Source organism: Anolis carolinensis, chromosome 4 (genome assembly GCF_035594765.1).
Source record: "Anolis carolinensis isolate JA03-04 chromosome 4, rAnoCar3.1.pri, whole genome shotgun sequence".
NCBI classification, from domain to species: domain Eukaryota; kingdom Metazoa; phylum Chordata; class Lepidosauria; order Squamata; family Dactyloidae; genus Anolis; species Anolis carolinensis.
In genome coordinates this window covers 151,059,815-151,079,304 of record NC_085844.1, presented here as the reverse complement: position 1 = coordinate 151,079,304, position 19,490 = coordinate 151,059,815, and the positions used below count along the sequence as shown (strand labels likewise).

Genomic DNA, 19,490 nt, shown 5'->3' with positions numbered 1-19,490 from the left:
CAGCATTTGTCTTCCTACTATGAGAAAGCCTTTAAACCTGCATTTTTGAAGACTGTTGGCAATCAATTTTTTTGTTCAAAATACAACCCAATCCTCCCAGTACGCCTTAAATTAAGAAAAAGCTAATTCTGTGCAAACTTCAGTGCAAATATTTATTTGCAGAAAATATTGTAGTCCAGGACTTATTCTTTGCAAACAAAATAGTGTTTTATGTGCAGATGATGATGACAATAACAGGAGAATTTTGTCCAGGATACTCATCATCAGAGTTTCTCAATACAGTCAGTCCCCAAGTTATGAACAAGATCGGTTCTGTAGGTTTGTTCTATAGTCAAATGTGTATACAAGTTAGAACAAATATATTTTTAAGCATAACTCTAGCTAAATATATATATTAGCTTTAAATAGCATAGGGATGAACACCACTGTGGTGTTTGTTTTGCTGTCAGAAGATTTCGCCTTACTTTCTGTCCCTATGAAAATTGGATTTTGAAACATTTTGCTTGGTGATAAAGCTTCAGTGAAAACCCCTTTTTTCCATGATAACTCTTCCTGGAATAAATTTCCCTAGATTTTTCTCAGTTCCTGTTGTCTCACCCCATTCTTAACTATTAATCAATTGTAAGTCGGGTGTCTGTAACCAGGGGATTGCCTGTGATAAAAATTTTTCCACAATACCAATGAAAACTTAAAGTAAATGAACAATATTCTGCAAACAGAAATTTCTACACTCTCCTGCAGTAAATTTCTTGAACTCCATGATTATTGCTTCAGAGGGAATTTGCTACCAATAATTCCAATCATAGAATGCAACAACTGGACCAAGTAGAGTTTAGTTTCAATGCAGGGAAACAATAGAAACATTTGGTAATGAGCCCTTTAAGACAGGGACAGGCAACATGTGACCCTGCAATCTTTTTTGCTGTTCCCAAATAATGATGGTTTTAGCACCATGCTACTTTTGTCCATCCTACCTAAGTTTATCTGAAGACACACCTTGTTCTACAGGGAAAAATGATTACAGGAAATGCAATTCTGTAAAGTAAGTTGATTCTTCCTATACAAATTTTTAGGCTTTGTCATTTCAAGGTAATGAAAGGGGAAAAATAAAATTCTGTTTGCCACTGCATTGCGAAATTTCAGCAGCACTAAGCATGTGTACATATAACCCTCATAATTGGAAGGATGGCACAATGGATATCTAGCTTTGTCAGAGTTGCTGATATTTGCCTTAGGAGCTGCGATCTTGTAAATCGCCTAGAGCATCGTGGATGGAGGGCGATTAATAAGTAATTAAATGATGATGATGTTGTAAGTTGTACCTCAGGTGAGAGACCACTGCAGTGAGAGTTTTGAACACTGTCACTCATTTAAACTACTCCTGAGCGTGTGTCTGACTACGTACATGGCAGCCCTAATAGCTGGAAAAGTCAACAACAGGAGACCAAGTTCAACATGTGGCACCTCTACTTTAAAAGATCAGGTATTCAACAAGTCCATAATTCTAATGAGGAGGGCATGGAATAAGGACTGTATATTTTCATCCCAAGATCCAGCCTCACCAAATCCCTCAAAATACGTGAATAAGGACACAGGTGAAAAGTAGAATGGAATGAATGGCAAACAGGAGAAAGTGGACAAGAATGGAAAATAGACCACTTGAGGAGGGTGAGGATGAGAAATACTTTATTTCCCAAACCATTAATCCTGTGTGAACACTAAGCACACTAATGTGGTCTAAAGAAATCAATTGCCAGTCATTTCAAATAACAATAGCAATATACAAAACCAAAATATAAAATGCAGGCTGATGGGATGGGTAACCTTTAGGTCTAAAGGGCCTAATATGTCTATTGACGCATGCCTTCCTTCCTTAATCTAACAGAAAGAGTAAGGGGGAGGAACAAATCTAACAACCAAAACTATCAAAATGTACGAATGATGTCATGCTGATGGGCAATTTTGAGCTTTTTACAGAAGTATCTGTCAACACCAGGAATATATCTTGGTTGCCTCTTATTTTATCCTCCAAAATTATCCTTCGGATAATTCAATATTAAAGTCGTGGTATGTTCTGGTACGTTTAAGAACAGCTACATTGGGATAGCCTGCCTCTTGTCCAGACTTTTTTTATTAGTTTGTGCTACAAGGCAATAAGAATATTTTTTTTACTGAATACTAAATTAGGTTTATTCATCAGGGCAATAGTGGGGGTTGTGTGGCCTTTGGGTGACCGAGGTGATTCATTCTAAGCTTTCAGAAAACACATCAGACTGCAAAAATACAAAAAATGGTTTCCTGTAATTGCGAAAATGGAAATTCTCTCTTTAGAACTTCAGGACACTAGATGTTAGTAGAAAATCTTACAGATATTAAAAGAAAGGTGATGTGAGGTTTAAAGGCAGCCTTATTTTCTTGGAATATGAAATTATTCTACGAATAGACTGTTTTGTTAATAAAATGAATTCTAGAGACCATTGACAAGTTTTTTTCTGCAGCATTTACAACATTTAAAAGACTGACACAAAACCGCAAGGTAAATGACTTATGCTAAGTTCAACACTTCCCACTTTAAAACGCAATCAATCGGAATTAGGCAATTATGTTTTTGCGTGTACATACACAATTGCAAAATTTTATATATTGTATCATTTTATCTATATTTGTTGTTGTCAGCTGCCTTCAGCTTATGACCAATTTATCTTTTAAGCAATCCATGGTATCTTCAGAACTCTTCTCCAGCACCACATTTTAAATGAGTTGATTTTCTTCCTATCCACTTTTTCAACTGCCAGCTATCGCAATTATACACAGAAATGAGAAATACGACAGCATGGACCATCCTAACTACAGACCCTGTCCATTAACTCACAGAAGTCACAGCTTATTTGCTGAAAAACAAACACTGCTGATTCCCTTGATTGTGTTCCAAAACTGTTATTTGATCTAGGAACTTGTATATAAAGTAATTTCAGTAGTAATGTGGGTGTAGTAGTCAAGCCCACTTTACATGCTTAATACTGCTAGGCATTTCACAGAAAGCTGAATGGTTTAAGATAACTGCCATAACCCCATTTTGACCCAGGAGTAGAACTTGTGGATTTCCAGATAAAGAAGAGAATCTGCTGAACTGTTACTCCACTGAACCTTTACTGATCTTAAAATATGGAGTTATGAAACTATTTCTCAAGTTTTCTCCACTGTCTAAGCAAAAAGTTGTCTTGTTTGGATGAACAAGGCCAATTCAAAATGACTTCAAATAAATTTGGAAGCTATGCTGAAGAGTCTTAGATTTGTTGTGCTTAGTAATACCAGCTAGAACACTGGCAGGACAGAAGTGGACCTCATGACTTTTTTCAGAATTTTTGCAGAAAAATAGACAAACAGAAAGCACTGTGGCTTCTTCTCAAAGAAAAACCATATGCACGGTTTAAGTCAATGATATAAAAATGCTAAATAAAGCACTGCCTTAAGACACGGTTAGACAAACATTTGCCCCTTTAGCACGCACTACTAGTCTACTCCTAGAAGTCTACTTCTTTCTGCAAATGGGATGAGTCACCACAACATAAACTATGCAACACAATGGATGTTGCAACATTCAAAAGTAGAAGTTGTATTTGCATTGTTTTAAGTTACTGGAGTTTGAATGCAAAACTGCCATAATTCAAATCCTTGGTTGAGAGTTAGCAAAAATGTTCATAAAGAGCATCAAAAGTGAGATAACTGTGAGATAACTAATTGTATCTCACTGTTGGTCCTCTGACCACTGCAGAGAACTAGCACAGTGTAGTGCTTTAAGCATTGGACTACACCTCTGGAGATAAGGCTTTGATTTCCTGCTCGACCACCAAACCTCATTGGGTAAGACTGGGCAAGCCAGACACTTCAAACCTAAACCTAACTCCATAAGTCAGAAACCATGTGAAGGTACACAACAACAGTGGATAGGTGGCATTACAACTGGACAGGAGATATGAACAATAAGCTGTCAGGATTGTTATCCTACATCTTGCATTGAGCAGATAACACAACCCAACCCCCCCCCACCCTACCCCAATTATTTGTGTCTTGGTTTTTAGGCCTGTTCCTGGAGTCATGTGGGGTGCTGATTCAGAAATTCAATGTGCCTTCAACTAGGCTGGACATCTGACGGAGTCCCTACCTCCACCCATATCCAGCCATTGCACTTTACCACTGGCCCATGTTACTGTGCCCGCAATATATGACACAACCATAGTGTGTGTCAGTCTTTGGTTACTGGTTAGGCTGCTGTCGCGCTATGTTATGATTTTATACATTTTTATGCATAAATGTTATGATAATTGAATTGTATCTTGTTGTTGTTTTATTTTATTGTATATTACTGGGCTTGGTCCCCATGTAAGCCGCACCGAGTCCCCTCAGGGAGATGGGGCAAGATATAAGAATAAAGTTGTTGTTGTTGTTATTAAAATTGCATCGGCTAGACAGCATCAGCTCTTAGATACAGTTAACATGGCTTTCTATGGGTGAGCAGATGGTGACTGATAGATAGCCTATGCTGTATATCTCAAAAACTAGAGTGGATAGAGGAAAATTGGCACCATTTTTGGAATCAGTAGGTCAAATTTACCCAGAAACAGGGCTAATATCTAAGGAACCAAAATGTGTGTTGGTCGGTGTAATTGAACTATATCATCTCTAACATCTGTTCCAACTCATAGTTCTATGACTACTTTAGAAATGAACTAATAAGAGCTACTCCATTATGTACCAAACCATTCTTACTTGGATTTCTAGTTCTGCAATATGTTGTTGGAGTTCTGCTACAGCTGCGATGCTGTCTGCCTCTCGGAGTCTTACAGCCATCACTTCTTCCTTATTCTGGAAATAAGGAAACAGGAAAAGTTCACAAAACAAAATGTCTGGTTCCTCAGCAGTTAGAAGTGATAACTTGTGCTTCCAATATGCACAACAAATGATTGATTCCAGGAGATTTTCCCAGGAACAGAGTTTTCTGGGCATGTTCTTCAAAATGTTGTGATGGGATATACAATAAAAACATTTTAAAAAATCAAATGCTTTGTCAGCATAATAGTCCTCCTGAAAAAATGTATCAGGTGAAACCAACAACTATGGATTGTTAACTCTGAAAAATCTACATAGAAAACATTGGTTACATTTTATTTTTCTAAATGATGTACCTTGCACTCAATCTCTGCTTGTTTTCGCTTTGATTCAGTTAGCTGAGCTAGAAGTCCTTTGTTTTGTGTAGAGAGATGCTGGACCTTCCCTTGAAGCTTGCTGATCTCTTGTTCAGCTCTCCTCAAATGATTACTATTTATCTGGCTCTGATATGGAGAGAAAAGGGAACATGTTATTCTTCCATCCAATACTTTTGTGGCAGCAAATACTTTTAAATCAGCACAACTCTCGTGGTTAAATTTTCTTGGCATCGCAGTCATACCAAGACATAAATATTTTCTTGCTGCCAATACTATGCATCCATCAAGCATAATGTATTTAGATGTTGAAGAGTTGTAGCACTTTTCTAGGAAAACACCTCCTATAGTTTCACTTATATGCACTGTACAAGGTGTATTCTGCCAAACATATTTATCAGTGATGGCTGATCTTATGACCAAGGCAGTTTACAGACAGTAGTCCTTAAAAAGTGATTTATTAAGCTCTTCCTTGTGTAAGATTTGCAGAGCTGCATTAAAACAAATGATGAAGACTCATAGTCATCTTACCAGAAAATTATGCCTTTGCCACTGAGAACTAAACAACACAGGAAATGGTGGACATTCGGTAATAGATGCCCAAATAAGCTAAACAAAAGTGGCTTCATATCTCTGTTTCTGGGTGCAACAACACAAATAATGAACATAGTCTGATACTACCTTAACCACCATGGCTCAATGCTATAAAATCCAAGGAGTTTGGTGAGGCACCAGCAGTGATTGCCAGAGAAGGCTAAAGTCCTTGGAAAATTACAACTCTCAGAATTCCATAGCATTGTGCAATAACAGTTAACGCAATATCAAACTGTATTCATTCAACAGTCTGTGCCTCTATCTGCCAATTGACCTAAATACATACATTGCTAGGAGACTTGTATCTTCAAGTCAGCTATGTATCCAAGCTATGTTTGTTCCTGCATGGCAGGGGATTGGACTAGATGGCTCTTGTGCTCTTGCCATGATTCTATCTGAAGGTAACTCCATAATAGCTTTCCCAAAGTGATGGCACATCTCACTGTCTGCAGACAGTACTGGTCACCTATTTCATCTGATCATTATAAATTATACATTGCAGAAAAGTTTGGGATGTGAACATGAGTTACTTAGTTCATTTACTGAAAGTAATCTTGAAGGAGACACTAGTGATCTCCTTAATCAAGCTTTGGATCCATTTGCTATAGCAGGAAAAAGTCACCAAATAAAAGAGTTAAGCTCATTTAGAATTAAGTCTTCCGAGTTTTTTAATGCAATATTTTTATCTGTAGTGCTATAGGTAAAAAATCTATTTGCATTCAATATTAAGTGGTGTTACATGTCATTTGTGTGATCACACTACACCCCCTGCTGACTGAAAGCATTAGGGAAAGTAAAGATATCTCGCTGTGAAAACATATACAGTGATATATTGGTCAAGAGCATTATTTTCAGTAGAGAATTTGAGTTTTCTGTGCAGCTAATATGGTGTTTTGCACAGAAAACAGACTGTTTGCATAAAAAAGCTACATGTTTTCCCCTGCAGAATACTTTTTGTGCAATATTTTGCTACGCTTAAATATGGGGAGACTATTGTGGAGAACTACACAAACACACACACACAAACATATATAAACATCTGACTTACAAATGATTCACAGTTAAGAATGGGGGTGAGACAATAGGAATGAGAGAAATCTACTTCTAGTAAGGGAAATTCACCCCTAGAAGAGTTATCATTGGGAGTTATCAAGGTGTCTTCACTGAAGCTTTCTCACCAATCCTTGTTTCCACAACAAGAGAAGCTTTTCAAAAACCAGTTATCACAGGGACAGAAAATGAGGTAAAGTCTTCTGAACTAGGGCACACACAGTAAAAAAAAAACACCACAGGGGTGTTAACCCATAGATATATCTGGAGTTACCCTTCAAATAATTACCTGTCCTGACTTATTTACAAATACAACTTAAGAACAATGTAACTTGGGGACTGCATATACATACACACACGCGCACGCATACACACACACACACTGTATATTCTGGGCAGAAACTTACTTTAATGATTACACAGACCAACATCAAGAAAAATTCTTGGTGTCTTGGTTTTTAGACCTGTTCCTAGGGTTATTCAGAAAGGTGCATTGGATAGACCACAACTAGACCACAGCTCTAGTTTCTTAGATATGGTTATCATGATTTCCTATGGGCAAGCATGGTGACTGGTTGACGGCTTATGTTCTGTATCACAACAACTATAGAGAATAGAGGAAAACTGGTGCCATTTTTGAAATCAGCAGATCAAATACACCCAGAAACAGGTCTAATATTAAAGGCAGCAAAGTGTGTGTTGGCCAGTGTTATCGTAAAAGAGGGTGAAGTTATCAAGGATTTCCATCCGTACTATCATCAACACAACTACTTCATTCCAAATACTTCAAGGTACTTTAAAGGGGCTTTATTCCATTTTAACATCTTGATGAAGTAAGTTAGGTTGAAAAATTGTGGCAGGCCCAAGATCAAACCCGAAGCTTCAGAAATGTGTGGATCTTTCCTATTACAGTGGCAACTTCCAGATATATTATCAAGTCCAGGGAATTCTCCCTTCCACAGGCCCTATATCCCAGGAACTGATCCCAGGTTTTCTGCTTTAAACTGGATTATATGAGTCCACACTGCTAGATAATCTGGGATAAACAGAAAACCTGGGATCTAATTCTGGGATATAAGGTCTGTCTGGAAAGGCCATCAATGAAGCTCTGACACACAGTACCCTTTAAGAAACTAGTGCTCTTACCTGTGTTTCCATTTCCATCATCCTCTGTTTTACCTCTTTCAACTCTGCTTGACTTTCTGCTTCTCGGAGTCTGACTGTCATTAGTTCATCCTGCAGCTCACTCACAGCGTTCTTTTTGGGTGTTTCTTTCCATCTTCCTGTAGTGCGAACTAGATGGCGCTAAAAACATTGCTAAATTTTAATACACATTCTGTCTTGAAAATTTTAAAAAATCTTCAATTGAGATTAAGCAAGGATCAAACAATACTGGATACAAGCAGAGTTGCAGGAATAGGAACACAATGCTTAGAGCAGTGGTTCTCAACCTGTGGGTCCCCAGATGTTTTGGCCTTCAACTCCCAGAAATCCTAACAGCTAGAAAACTGGCTGGGATTTCTGAGAGTTGTAGGCCAAAACACCTGGGGACCCACAGGTTGAGAACCACTGGCTTAGAGCAAGAAGCTTTCAGCCATAAATATGATCATATGGACAAAAGCCTGTCAATGTATGGAATAGTCTCAATAACATTTTAAAATTTTGCTCATCCACAGAAACATCTATTATGTGCTGATCTTTTTTACATTACATACAAAGATGTCTAATTTAAGACAACATTATAGATAAGAGCAATTCCAAAAGCAGTCTCACTGAACTACTCAACTGACATTACTTCTACATAACCAAGCATATGAGATGGCTGTAATTATTTCTTATTTATTTATTTATTTATTTATTCGGTTTAGGGATCCACACATCTCCCAAGAAGTTTATGACCATCTCAACTGCAGAAACAAGTTTTTAAAAAGTATTTGCTAAAAACCAGCTATCAAAATGAATACTTGTGATTTCTGAATCTACACCTAGCATACTTGTGATTCTATTCCTCTGCATGGATTCCAGCCTTGCCCACTACTAATCCAAACCTTTACTGATAAACAAATTCTCTGGTTACTTAGCCTTACCTGCCAATGTTCCTCCAAATCTTTAACTTGTTGTCTAAGTTCTTTGAGACCCACCAGAGCTTCTGCCTCTCTTAGCTTCACTGCAATTAGTTCTTCTTGAAGCCTAGCAATATTATTTTCATCAGGAAAAGAACTATTCTTCTGCAATAAAATAAGTTTTCAAGAAGGTGAGACAGCACATAACAGGAAAAGAACTCAAGAACAATAGGACATATTTTGAGGGACACACATACAAACTATCTGAGGCACCACAAAATGTTCTGCATTTTCATAACACTGAGTATTTCAATTGGTAACAATGCCAGCTAATTCCATTTCAGTTCCAGGTTGTAATGCGATAAAATGTGGAAAAGTGAAAGAGAAGCAGGTGACTACTTCTGCAAGGCACTGGACACTTAAATGCAGGACAATAATTATTTGGAAAAGTAGGTATTACGACTCACAAAAAACTCATGTGAATAAAAATTTGTTGAGTTGCTTGTCAGAAGTTTGAAAGTGCAGAGGACAACTGAACCACTCTGAGACAGAAATTTCTACTGCAGAAATTCTCATGCATCCACCAATGGTACTACTGAATCTCAATATTAGGGGAAAGGTGGAATATGTAAAAGGTAAAAGTTTTCCCTTGACATTAACTCTAGTTGTGTCCGACTCTGAGGGCTGGGGCTCATCTCCATTTCGAAGATGAAGAGTTGTCATTGTCCATAGGCACCTCCAAGGTCATGTGGCCAGAATGACTCCATGAAGCGCAGTTATCTTCCTGCTGGAACAGTACCTATTGATCTGCTCACATTTGCATGTTTTCAAACTGCTAGGTTGGCAGAAGCTGGGGCTAACAGCGGGAGTTCACCACGCTTCCCGGATTCAAAACGCCAACCTTTTGGTCAGCAAGTTCAGCATCTCAGTGGTTTAACCTGCTGAGCCATCAAGGGCTCCTTAGAATATGTATTATTAATAAATTCATAATAATACTTCGGATGTTGAAAGAAGTAAACAAGAGGAGACCTTTCATATATTCTATTTCCAAACAGTTTAATCATTGCAAAAACCATTCTTGTGTTGGCAAAGCATAAACTCTACTTATCATTAAGCAAAAGCTCTATGGGATATTTTATGCTAAGTTCAAGAGACCCAGGAAGCTCAGCTTTATTGAACAAAATATTCTGGTTCCACTTGCCTTTTCCATCTCAAGAACTTTATCTTGCATTTCTTTCAAAGCACACTGGGATTCGGCTTCACTGAGCCTCGCCTGTACTAGCTCTTTTTCCAACCGCAGCACGAAATCTTCACTATAGCGGGAACTGCACTTGTGCTGTAGATCAAGAAAATCCAACATCAATATTAAGAGAGAGATCAAGTGATTGCCTAATGAACTAATGAGCATTATATTAATATAATAAAACATAAAGCTATACTCAACAGTAACCACATATGATTTTTTAAAAATCAAGAAAGACTGGATTGGTAATTGGACAACTTCCTGAATGCTTTAGCTCTGGTGACAGACTAGGGAAGGATAGCTAGGCCATTGTATTGGAAGTGTGTGGACAAGGTTTCCATCAAAAGCTACTCAGCTATAATTTTCCAGATGTGCATTTATGCAGGCATATGATAGGTGAATCACAGAGATTACAGAGGACAAAGCCTTGAACTGTAGATATATTGGCCTATGTACTGAAAGCAAGGTAACAAGCAGGAAAAAGATGGATTTCTGGCTTGGAGAAACACAGGCTTCTTTCCTGCAGTACATGCTTAGAGCATCATCCAAACAAACAAAACAGGATTTACTCGTATTGGGAAGCAGGTACCCAAAGACAATAACTTGCACTGAATGGCTTGTGACAGTGATTTTTACAATATCCCACACACCTGAGGTTTAAATAGGACATTAGATTGTTTTGAAAGCTGTGGGAAGCACACCTCCGGTTATCCCAAGCTTTGTTTTAGTCACTCGGTTAGTCAGAATGTTCTGCATTTCGTGGCGCCACAAGAAATTGGTCTCTGTTGACAAACTGCACCTAAACCTGAAGGTATGACAGAGGTATTTTAAGACCTACATATTTTTACTTCTTCAGCTAGCCGTTAAGTCATTGTGTTTTTCCAAGTCCAAAGTTCGTGAGTCACCCCCAGTCTGCTGCGGTGAGTAATGAAAGGCCAGCCTTGCTCTCCCGGGGCATCTTTATTTGGCACAGCATTTACAACTACCCCTCCAAAGTACCACCCATGGCAAAGAAATATCACCCATGGTGAGGTTACTCATTACAGTTAACAGATTTATGTCTGTGGTAATTTGTTACTAAGGGTCTAATTCAGAAGTTGAGGCAATGCACTCTACTTCAGTTGGCATGATAACTTGCAGAAATCTTAGCCAACGCTGAAAGTTGCAACCAACAACATCTGGAAGGCTTAAAGCTAACTAAGTTTATGGGAGTTGGGTTGCTATTTCCAACTAACAGTCACCCATATTTTCTACCAGTAAAATTTAGGATCCCCCCCCCCAATCCCTGCAATTGGCAGCCATTGAATTAAGAGTGGAGAATCATACAACAGTATTGTAAAAGTGTCTTTCACTATAAAATAGCAGACAGATACTTGAATAGCAGGAAGATACTTGAATTGCCACAGACATGTATTCCTTATAAAAGCTATTATGACCCCTGCAATTACTTTTTGTAAGAACACTTTTCCTGTACATAATTTCATAGATGTTGCCAAATTACTGTACAATCGTTAAAGGCAGCTCCAATCGCTGTCTAGCCCTCCCTTAATTTGGTCTTTTCTACATCACTCTATGCCTCTTCAAAGCTATTATTGTTGTACTCTAAGAATCATAGAGTTGGAAGAGACCTTGTGGGCCATCCAGTCCAACTCCATTCTGCCAAGAAGCAGGAAAATCACATTTATAGTACCCCCGATAGATGGCCATCCAGACTCTGTTTAAAAGCCTCTACCACTGTCTGTGGCAGAGAGTTCCACTGCTGAACAGCTCTCACAGTGAGAAAGTTCTTCCTAATGTTCAGGTGAAATCTCCTTTCCTGTAGTTTGAAGCCATTGTTCCGCGTCCTAGTCTCCAGGGCAGCAGAAAACAAGCTTGCTCCCTCCTCCCTATGACTTCCCCTCACATATTTATACATGGCTATCATGTCTCCCCTCAGCCTTCTCTTCTGCAGGCTAAACATGACCAGTTCTTTAAGCCGCTCCTCATAGGATTTGTTCTCCAGCCCCTTGATCATTTTAGTTGCCCTCCTCTGGAGACTTTCCAGCTTGTCAACATCTCCCTTCAATTGCGGTGCCCAGAATTGGACACAGTATTCTAGATGTGGTCTGACCAAGGTAGAATAGAGGGGGAGCATGACTCCTCTGGATCTAGACACTAGATGGGCTTTTTTAGCAGCCGCATCACATTGTTGGCCCATGTTTAACTTGTTGTCCACGAGTACTCCAAGATCTTTTTCACACGTTCAGCTGTCGAGCTAGGCATCCCACATTCTGTATTTTTACATTTCATTGTTTCTGCCCTAAGTGGAGTATTTTGCATTTGTCTCTGCTGAACTTCATTTTGTTAGTTTTGTTACATCTCTCTAAACTGTTAAGATCATTTTGAATTCCGCTCCTCTTTTGAATTCCAAACTCACCTTTTCCCATATACCTCTGCTACAATATTTGGAAGCAGATTCTTTCTAGGTAACTAAAGAACTCAGAGAAATACAGCTATTTAATATGAATTTAAATCTCTAGGGACTAATATCTACTATGCTTTAAGATGGCATATATTTAACTCATATTTTTAAAATCAATAGTATATTTCCTAGGGAATACTTAACATCACTTATGATTATGCTTTTATTTCAATTAAACTATTCTAAAAATATGATATAACATAAAGATATTTGTAGTGCAGAAACATAACATCAAAACATCATGTTCTTCTTCAGGCATCTGGAATTTCCACTGAAGTAAAATTTCAGCGAAACCTAACAACAATTTCAAGTGAAGATAGTTAAGGTAAAAAATAGACCAGTGGAAACTAACCTTAATTTGGTGCACAGTAAAAAGTAGAGTGTCTAACATCAATTTCTGTTTTAAAATGTTCTAGTGTCTGTGGCTGTTAAGCAGGAGACACCTGAATATGTGCAGACATCTGATTTTAAAATGTTTTCTATAGCTCACTGTTCCCTCTTGTGGTGTCTGCCCTCCATTTTTCACTACAAGAGCCAATGTAATGTAGTGGTTTGGGTGTTAGAATAAGATTATGGAGACCAGGGTTCAGCCATGGAAATCTGCTGGGTGATGTTGGGCAAGTCACGCTCTTTCAGCCTCTAACAAAGGCAAAACATGTTGGAGTCTACTTCTCTGGAGTAGAAGAAGAGGCTAGATGACCATCTGTTGGGGGTGCTTTGACTGTGTGTTCATGCCTGGCAGGGGGTTGGACTGGATAACCCTTGTGGTCTCTCTTCCAATTCTATGACTTCATTTTATCACCTCAACCCAAACTGTTTTTCAATTTTCTATACCCTCAGCCCTCTAAGGACACAGTGAATTGTCCAAGGCCATCCAATTTTACTCATAGATGACAACTAAATATACGTCACCTAATCCCTATATCCTTCATCACACAATTCTGAGCATTTCAAAAATAATCAAAATGTAACTGGAATGAAAGTGAAACACAAAGTACAGAAGGTTTGGCTTCACTGGTATTAAAACCTCTAACAGACCCCCACCCCCAAGCACATTGCCGATTTGAATCCTCCTAATGATAAAATCTCATTCTCTTTCCATCAGAAACAGACTGGATACGTTCACTGATGGGTATATTTTCTCATCTATAGAAAGACATTTAATGTAATGTAATTACAAGGCAGCATTTTTTCTTTTTTGCAACCACAAGGGACTTTTTAGCACCAGAATCATATTTGCTGCAGAATTTAAACAAAAATACAACTAAAATTAAACATTTTACAACACTGCCACATGAAAGATTACAAACAAAATGTCTGCATTTCTTGCTACCCGCTATCTATATTTAGGGGCGAAACAACGAATCAACCAAATCCATTGCCCTTTACCACTGCATAAGAAGGAAATTTCCTTGCAAGGACGACTACAGCACGAACAGTGATCTGCTCTGGATAGCTGTATAGGAGCTTGAACAAAGAATGGCAGTCAGCTCTATCCCAATTGAGGAGAGAACAGATTCCATTTGCTTGCAGAACCTGATACATGGTAAGACAGTTCTGCGGGACTTTCATGATCTCTATGTATTCCCTAGACTAGTTAATATGTAGGGATTTGGAATCCATATCCGTTATGAATACATAACACTAGTTACACATTTGGAACTGCAGTCATGAATTTTATTTATTTATTTATTTATTTATTTATTGTTTACCTTATTTCTACCATGCCTTTCTCTACCCTGAAGGGGACTCAAGGCGGCTTACATATGGCAACCATTAGATGCCATAAAATACATACAAACAGAGACTTAAAACCAATTAAATTTAAAATTAATGCATATTAAACATTTAAAACATTACATTCAATATTAAAATCACAATTCTACTTAATGTTTGTAACTTTTTAATGTTGCAGAAACAATTGTTTTGCCTTATATGAATTGCTTTCTATCTCTTTAGGTCTGGACATTGGAATAGAAACTACATTCTATATCTATGTACTCTTCTAGAGACAAAGGACAGTCCATTTGCATCCAGTGAACGACACAGGAATCCCAGTGAGGTCAGAAAATACCCCAGGAATCACTCGATGCAACAAAGTAGAAGCCACTTCATTTCTGAATTAGCTCCAGTCCTATCACTTCTGTATTAAGCTATAGGGGAAGAGTAAGTGCCATTAAAATTAAAACCTATAGTTAGACCTCTATATTTGTGGCTTTAATTTTTGCAGATCTCTAAATCTCCCAGTACAACTCTGTGGTCAACTTCCACCAGACATTGTCCATAGAAGTTGACTAGAAGTTGACCATGGAAGTGCACTGGAAAACCCAGCGATTCCTAGGGAGGTGTCCTTGCGTAGAAAAAAAATAATCACTTTTTTCCCAATGTTCATGGGGATCCTGTACCCCTAACACCAGCAAATGTAGGAGGAAATATTTATGGATCACAATTAATTTCTCTTTTTCTTACAGTCTTTAGAGGAAAACAACAGAATTTTAGACAGCAGCAATAATGAAATCAGAAAAGTACAAACAAAAGCTCAGTGAATAAAGGCAAAACAAAAGATTGGCTAAAGTGACAATTACAGGGACACTGACTCAGCATTGAATAGGGCTGAAACCACTAGTATTTCTGTATTTCATGTTGCTACCAAATTGTGTGATATTAGATTTTCTCAGAAATCAACCACATCAACTCCAGTTGAGACTTAGCAAATAAGGAATGCTGTTTAATGGTGACAAAATTAAAATTCCATATTGACAAGTATTTCCACTAGATGGTGCCCTAATCCAGAACAACCAGAACATCTAACTTCCCATCATCACATTAAACTCCAACTAATCCTCATTAATATTACTCATTCCCAATATTCTATATGATATTGAAGTGAGCATCTTGAAATAGGTATTATGGCACTACTTATAAAATTTAACATCAACACAGGGCTTTAGTGGCATTAGATCCAAACACCAAAGCTCTGGGTGGGAAGGGAATTATACATGCTGAAAGATATTTTTAGATCGAGGATATGTGCTGCAGTCTCCTTTCCCATTGTTAATTGCTACGGAGAAGAGTTCATACTGCACACCTTTTAAAATAACACTAACGCCAAGGATGCTGATTCACATTTTACAGCCTAGATGTTTCTTTGCTAGTCAACTGCTGATGTTTTTGCTATTAGATTTTAATTTAAAAAACAAATCAAGTGACCTGTAAAATACCAGAACGAACCACTGAGGGTGATCCCCCCCCCCCCGAAATTAGTATAGCAACAATGATGATTAACAATACGCAAATTCTTCAAGAATCCATCCTTTGATTTGTTCTAGTTCTTAAAGTGTCAAGCTTTATTGACACTTTATTGACAAGCTGTATATCACGACACGTCAGTGTGTCGGCTGCAGAATGCAGGTGTGTTGCGCAAACATAATGAGAGATATCTTAGTCTATGAAAAATAAGCAATAACTCATTTATTAAAAATATAAATGAAAGGTTTTCATGATATATACTGTATTCCACTACATTTTGATATTACAGTTTCTGTATGTGTCTGTATCTCTTATAAGGGGTTGGTTTAAACCAGTGGTTTTCAACCTGTGGGTCCCCAGGTGTTTTGGCCTACAGCTCCCAGAAATCCCAGCCAGTTTACCAACTGTTAGGATTTCTGGAAGTTGAGGGCCAAAACATCTGGGGACCCACAGGTTGAGAACCACTGGTTCAAACTCTGGTTTGCCAGTAAAACTGAATTACTGGGTTGTGAAATGATGCATATTTAAAAAATGTCATCAACATGAAATGTTTGCAAAGCTCTGACCTAGAGATTCCTAGGCCCCTTTCTACTCTTCCCTCTAATCCAGATTATCAAAGTAGATAATCCACATTATCTGCTTTGAACTGGATTAGATAAATCTACACTGCCATATAATCCAGTTCAAAGCAGATAATCTGGATTTTATATGGCAGTGTAGATAGGGGCTTAGAAAAGTGTTTTTTCAGGTAAAAAAAACAAGCAAAGTTTTAAAAATTGACTGTTCTTCCATTTCATGGGGGTCCTGCATCCCAACCCCTCGCCTTGAATGTGGAGGCTCTACTGTATAAAAATTCAGCTCATACATAGTGATCTACTTTTTAAGTAACACAGACAGCATAAAAAAGCAACATATTCAGAGAAACAGAAGACAGATCATGCTATGATTAACAGAAGGAAAGCACAAGTGAAAGAAAAAGGTGAGCGATTAACGTGCTACCAGGTGCCTTACCCTTTGTTGCTGCTGCTGGAGCTCTCTGACGGTATTCTCAGCATGCTCCAGTTTAGTAACAGCCTCATCACTCTGCTGTTTGATAGTGGCCAGCTCCCGTTTTATGAGGTAGTTTTCCTCAGCCTCCTGGGCCCTTGTCACTTGTCCCTTAGGACATAATTTTCTTTTTAAATCAAATGGAGGACCGATCCAGGGAAGACCGAGAGTTTTACATATTTATACTGCCATATGGTTAAATTCTTGCAAATCATCACAAAATTGTTACAGGCATTATATAAATTTAGTGAAGTAAAGTTCTGCAGTATCACATTCCATTAAATTTTTTAGTATTCCTAAGGACAATTGTGACCTTACATTAGGTAGAACTTTTGTCCATGCATTTATGACTCCATTGTGCATGCGGATCCATCGCAGCTTTGTAGCGTTTTACTGAATTAGTGATGCCACAGAATTAGAACCCAGCAATTACTAAGCATTTCAAGTATCATTAGGAGTAACGTGCAGGTATATATCTAAATATTATTCTACATAGAGCTGCTATTGTCAAGTCATTCAGTCAGCAAGGGTAGCCAACTTCAGTTTGAAAATGCATGAAGTTAAGCATGCATTAAAAACAGAAAGCTGTTTTTTTCCCCCGAGAGCAGGAAACAAATTAAGGTGAAAGACTAAAGAACTATACCTGTATCAATCTATCTGCCAAGGAAGCACTTTCCTACAAAAAGGAAAAAATCAGATAGGCGTAAGAGAAAAAAAAAGAAAACAAAGTGACAAAATCAAGAGTGAAGAATCATGCTCAAATTCTACCTACTTTCATACACAATATGAACATTTCAGCAGCAAAAAAGAAGGTTTGGTTTGGAAATGAGAACTTTCCATATTCAACTGTCTTAATGAAGGAAAAGCCATGTTAAGCTTTAGAAGGCAGTTTATTAGATGGAGAATTATACACAAAACTTGTTTGATTGATGTGTCATAACTGAAAGAAGGTATAATTTGAGCATACATAAAAAGTAAAGCTAATCACAACAGGCAGAATCATTTGGGCAAAAGTAGGCTTAAGAGACAGAGTCTGGTGATGTAAAGTGAGAAGTAGCTGAAACACACAACCTGATCCAATGCTATCAGGGATTTCTATTAGCTCAAGCTCTCTCTGCCCAGATTTTGGAGCAGAAAGGAACTTTTAGACTAGTGGTTCTCAAACCATGGGTCCCCAGGTGTTTTGACCTTCAACTCCCAGAAATCCCAGCCAGTTTACCAGCTGTTAGTATTTCTGGGAGTTGAAGGTCAAAACATTTGGGGACCCACAGGTTGAGAACCACAGCTTTAGACCAACATAAGCATTCAGGCAGCTAGGGTTACTTTCAAGTTACAAGCATAATGGCCACCCCACTTTCCTGACTAGACTTATAAATCCATACAACCATAAAAAAACTGGGGAACAGTTGTACAGGACAAGCCAAACACTCTTTCAGGGATCAAGGACAGTTAAGGCAAAAATGAAATCTTATCAACAAAGTAAAGAAACAGCAAACCCTGCTAGCCATTCACTTATGCTGCCTTGAAGGCACAAGCAAGTAGTTGGCAAGCTCTCCTCCTCACTCTGTATTGTATACATTTGAATCCAGAAGCTGAATTCATGGATTGTGAGCCCATGGATATGGTTCTAAGACACTTGCGGATACCATAATGACATAGTAAAATGGTGTCCCATATTCCCGTCTGTCAGCCCCAGCTTTCCATGCAGAGACATGAGAAAAGCCTCCCACAGGATGGTAACACATCCAGGCATTCCCTGGGCAACATTTCTGTAGACGGCTGATTCTCCCACACCAAAATAACTTGCAGTATATTCTCAATTCGCTTCTGACAAGATAATAAATAATGTTCAAAATTGGATTTTCTTTGGGGGATGAGTATTTTCAAGCTGTGGACATGGATGCAGAATCCATGAATATGGAGGGACGGCTTTCTAGAAGTCTGTCAGCAAGTATCTTGATGACAATGTAGTGATCAGTAGGAGCAGCATGGATTTGCCAAAACTAAATCCTGCCAAATTAAACTTGACCCCCCCCCCCATCATGTTTAATAGATAGTGGGAATTTTTGGTGCCATTTATCTGGGTTTCAACAAAGCATTGAATAAAGTTCTCACATAACATGTTCATCAGCAAACTGATCATATGTAAGAACATATGGGAACACTGTCAAATTGATCCATTATTGGTTGGCAAACTGTACTGAAAAAGTCACCATCAATGACTCAACTTCAAACTGGTGAAAGGTCTTCAGTGCAATAGATCTGTCACAGCACCATTACTCTTCAATACTTTTAGCAGTGATTTCTATGAAGGGGTGGAGAGAATCTTTGCAGATGATACCGAATGAGGAAAGGTGGCTAACACATTGGAAAATAGGAACAAAATTCAAAAAGGACATCGATGAAGTAGAACATTGGGCAGAAATTAATCAAATAAAATTTAACGGAGACATATACAAAATTCTGCATTTAAGCCACATAGGATGGGGAAATTTGGTACCTGGTTCAGCACAACCACATGCATAAACAGCCCTGGTATTAGTGTTGATCATAATCTAAACATGAGTGAGCAATATTAT

At 38.2% G+C, this 19,490-nt stretch overlaps 1 protein-coding gene and 1 long non-coding RNA gene across 7 annotated transcripts in view; one reads left to right on the top strand and one right to left on the bottom strand.

The window, feature by feature from the left end:
* Positions 1 to 19,490, bottom strand: part of evi5 (ecotropic viral integration site 5) — a 99,131-nt gene that overhangs the window by 15,614 nt on the left and 64,027 nt on the right. For 3 of the 5 annotated variants that reach the window (XM_008109238.3, XM_062977989.1, XM_062977990.1), the window contains 7 exons: positions 17,555 to 17,587; positions 16,876 to 17,022; positions 10,113 to 10,247; positions 8,936 to 9,076; positions 7,995 to 8,153; positions 5,187 to 5,333; positions 4,771 to 4,866 (listed from right to left, as the gene is read on the bottom strand). In XM_008109238.3, the coding sequence (XP_008107445.2) occupies positions 4,771 to 4,866; positions 5,187 to 5,333; positions 7,995 to 8,153; positions 8,936 to 9,076; positions 10,113 to 10,247; positions 16,876 to 17,022; positions 17,555 to 17,587 (858 nt within the window). The remainder of the gene's footprint in view (positions 1 to 4,770; positions 4,867 to 5,186; positions 5,334 to 7,994; positions 8,154 to 8,935; positions 9,077 to 10,112; positions 10,248 to 16,875; positions 17,023 to 17,554; positions 17,588 to 19,490) is intronic. The other 2 variants (XM_008109240.3, XM_008109241.3) reach the window with 2 other exon arrangements.
* Positions 1 to 19,490, top strand: part of LOC103278653 (uncharacterized) — a 32,974-nt gene that overhangs the window by 4,099 nt on the left and 9,385 nt on the right. Inside the window, exons 2-3 of one of the 2 annotated variants that reach the window (XR_010005326.1) lie at positions 13,966 to 14,161; positions 14,575 to 14,781. This is a non-coding gene — a long non-coding RNA (uncharacterized LOC103278653). Of the gene's footprint in view, positions 1 to 13,965; positions 14,162 to 14,574; positions 15,013 to 19,490 lie in introns of those variants that run through there. The other variant, XR_010005325.1, reaches the window with a different exon arrangement.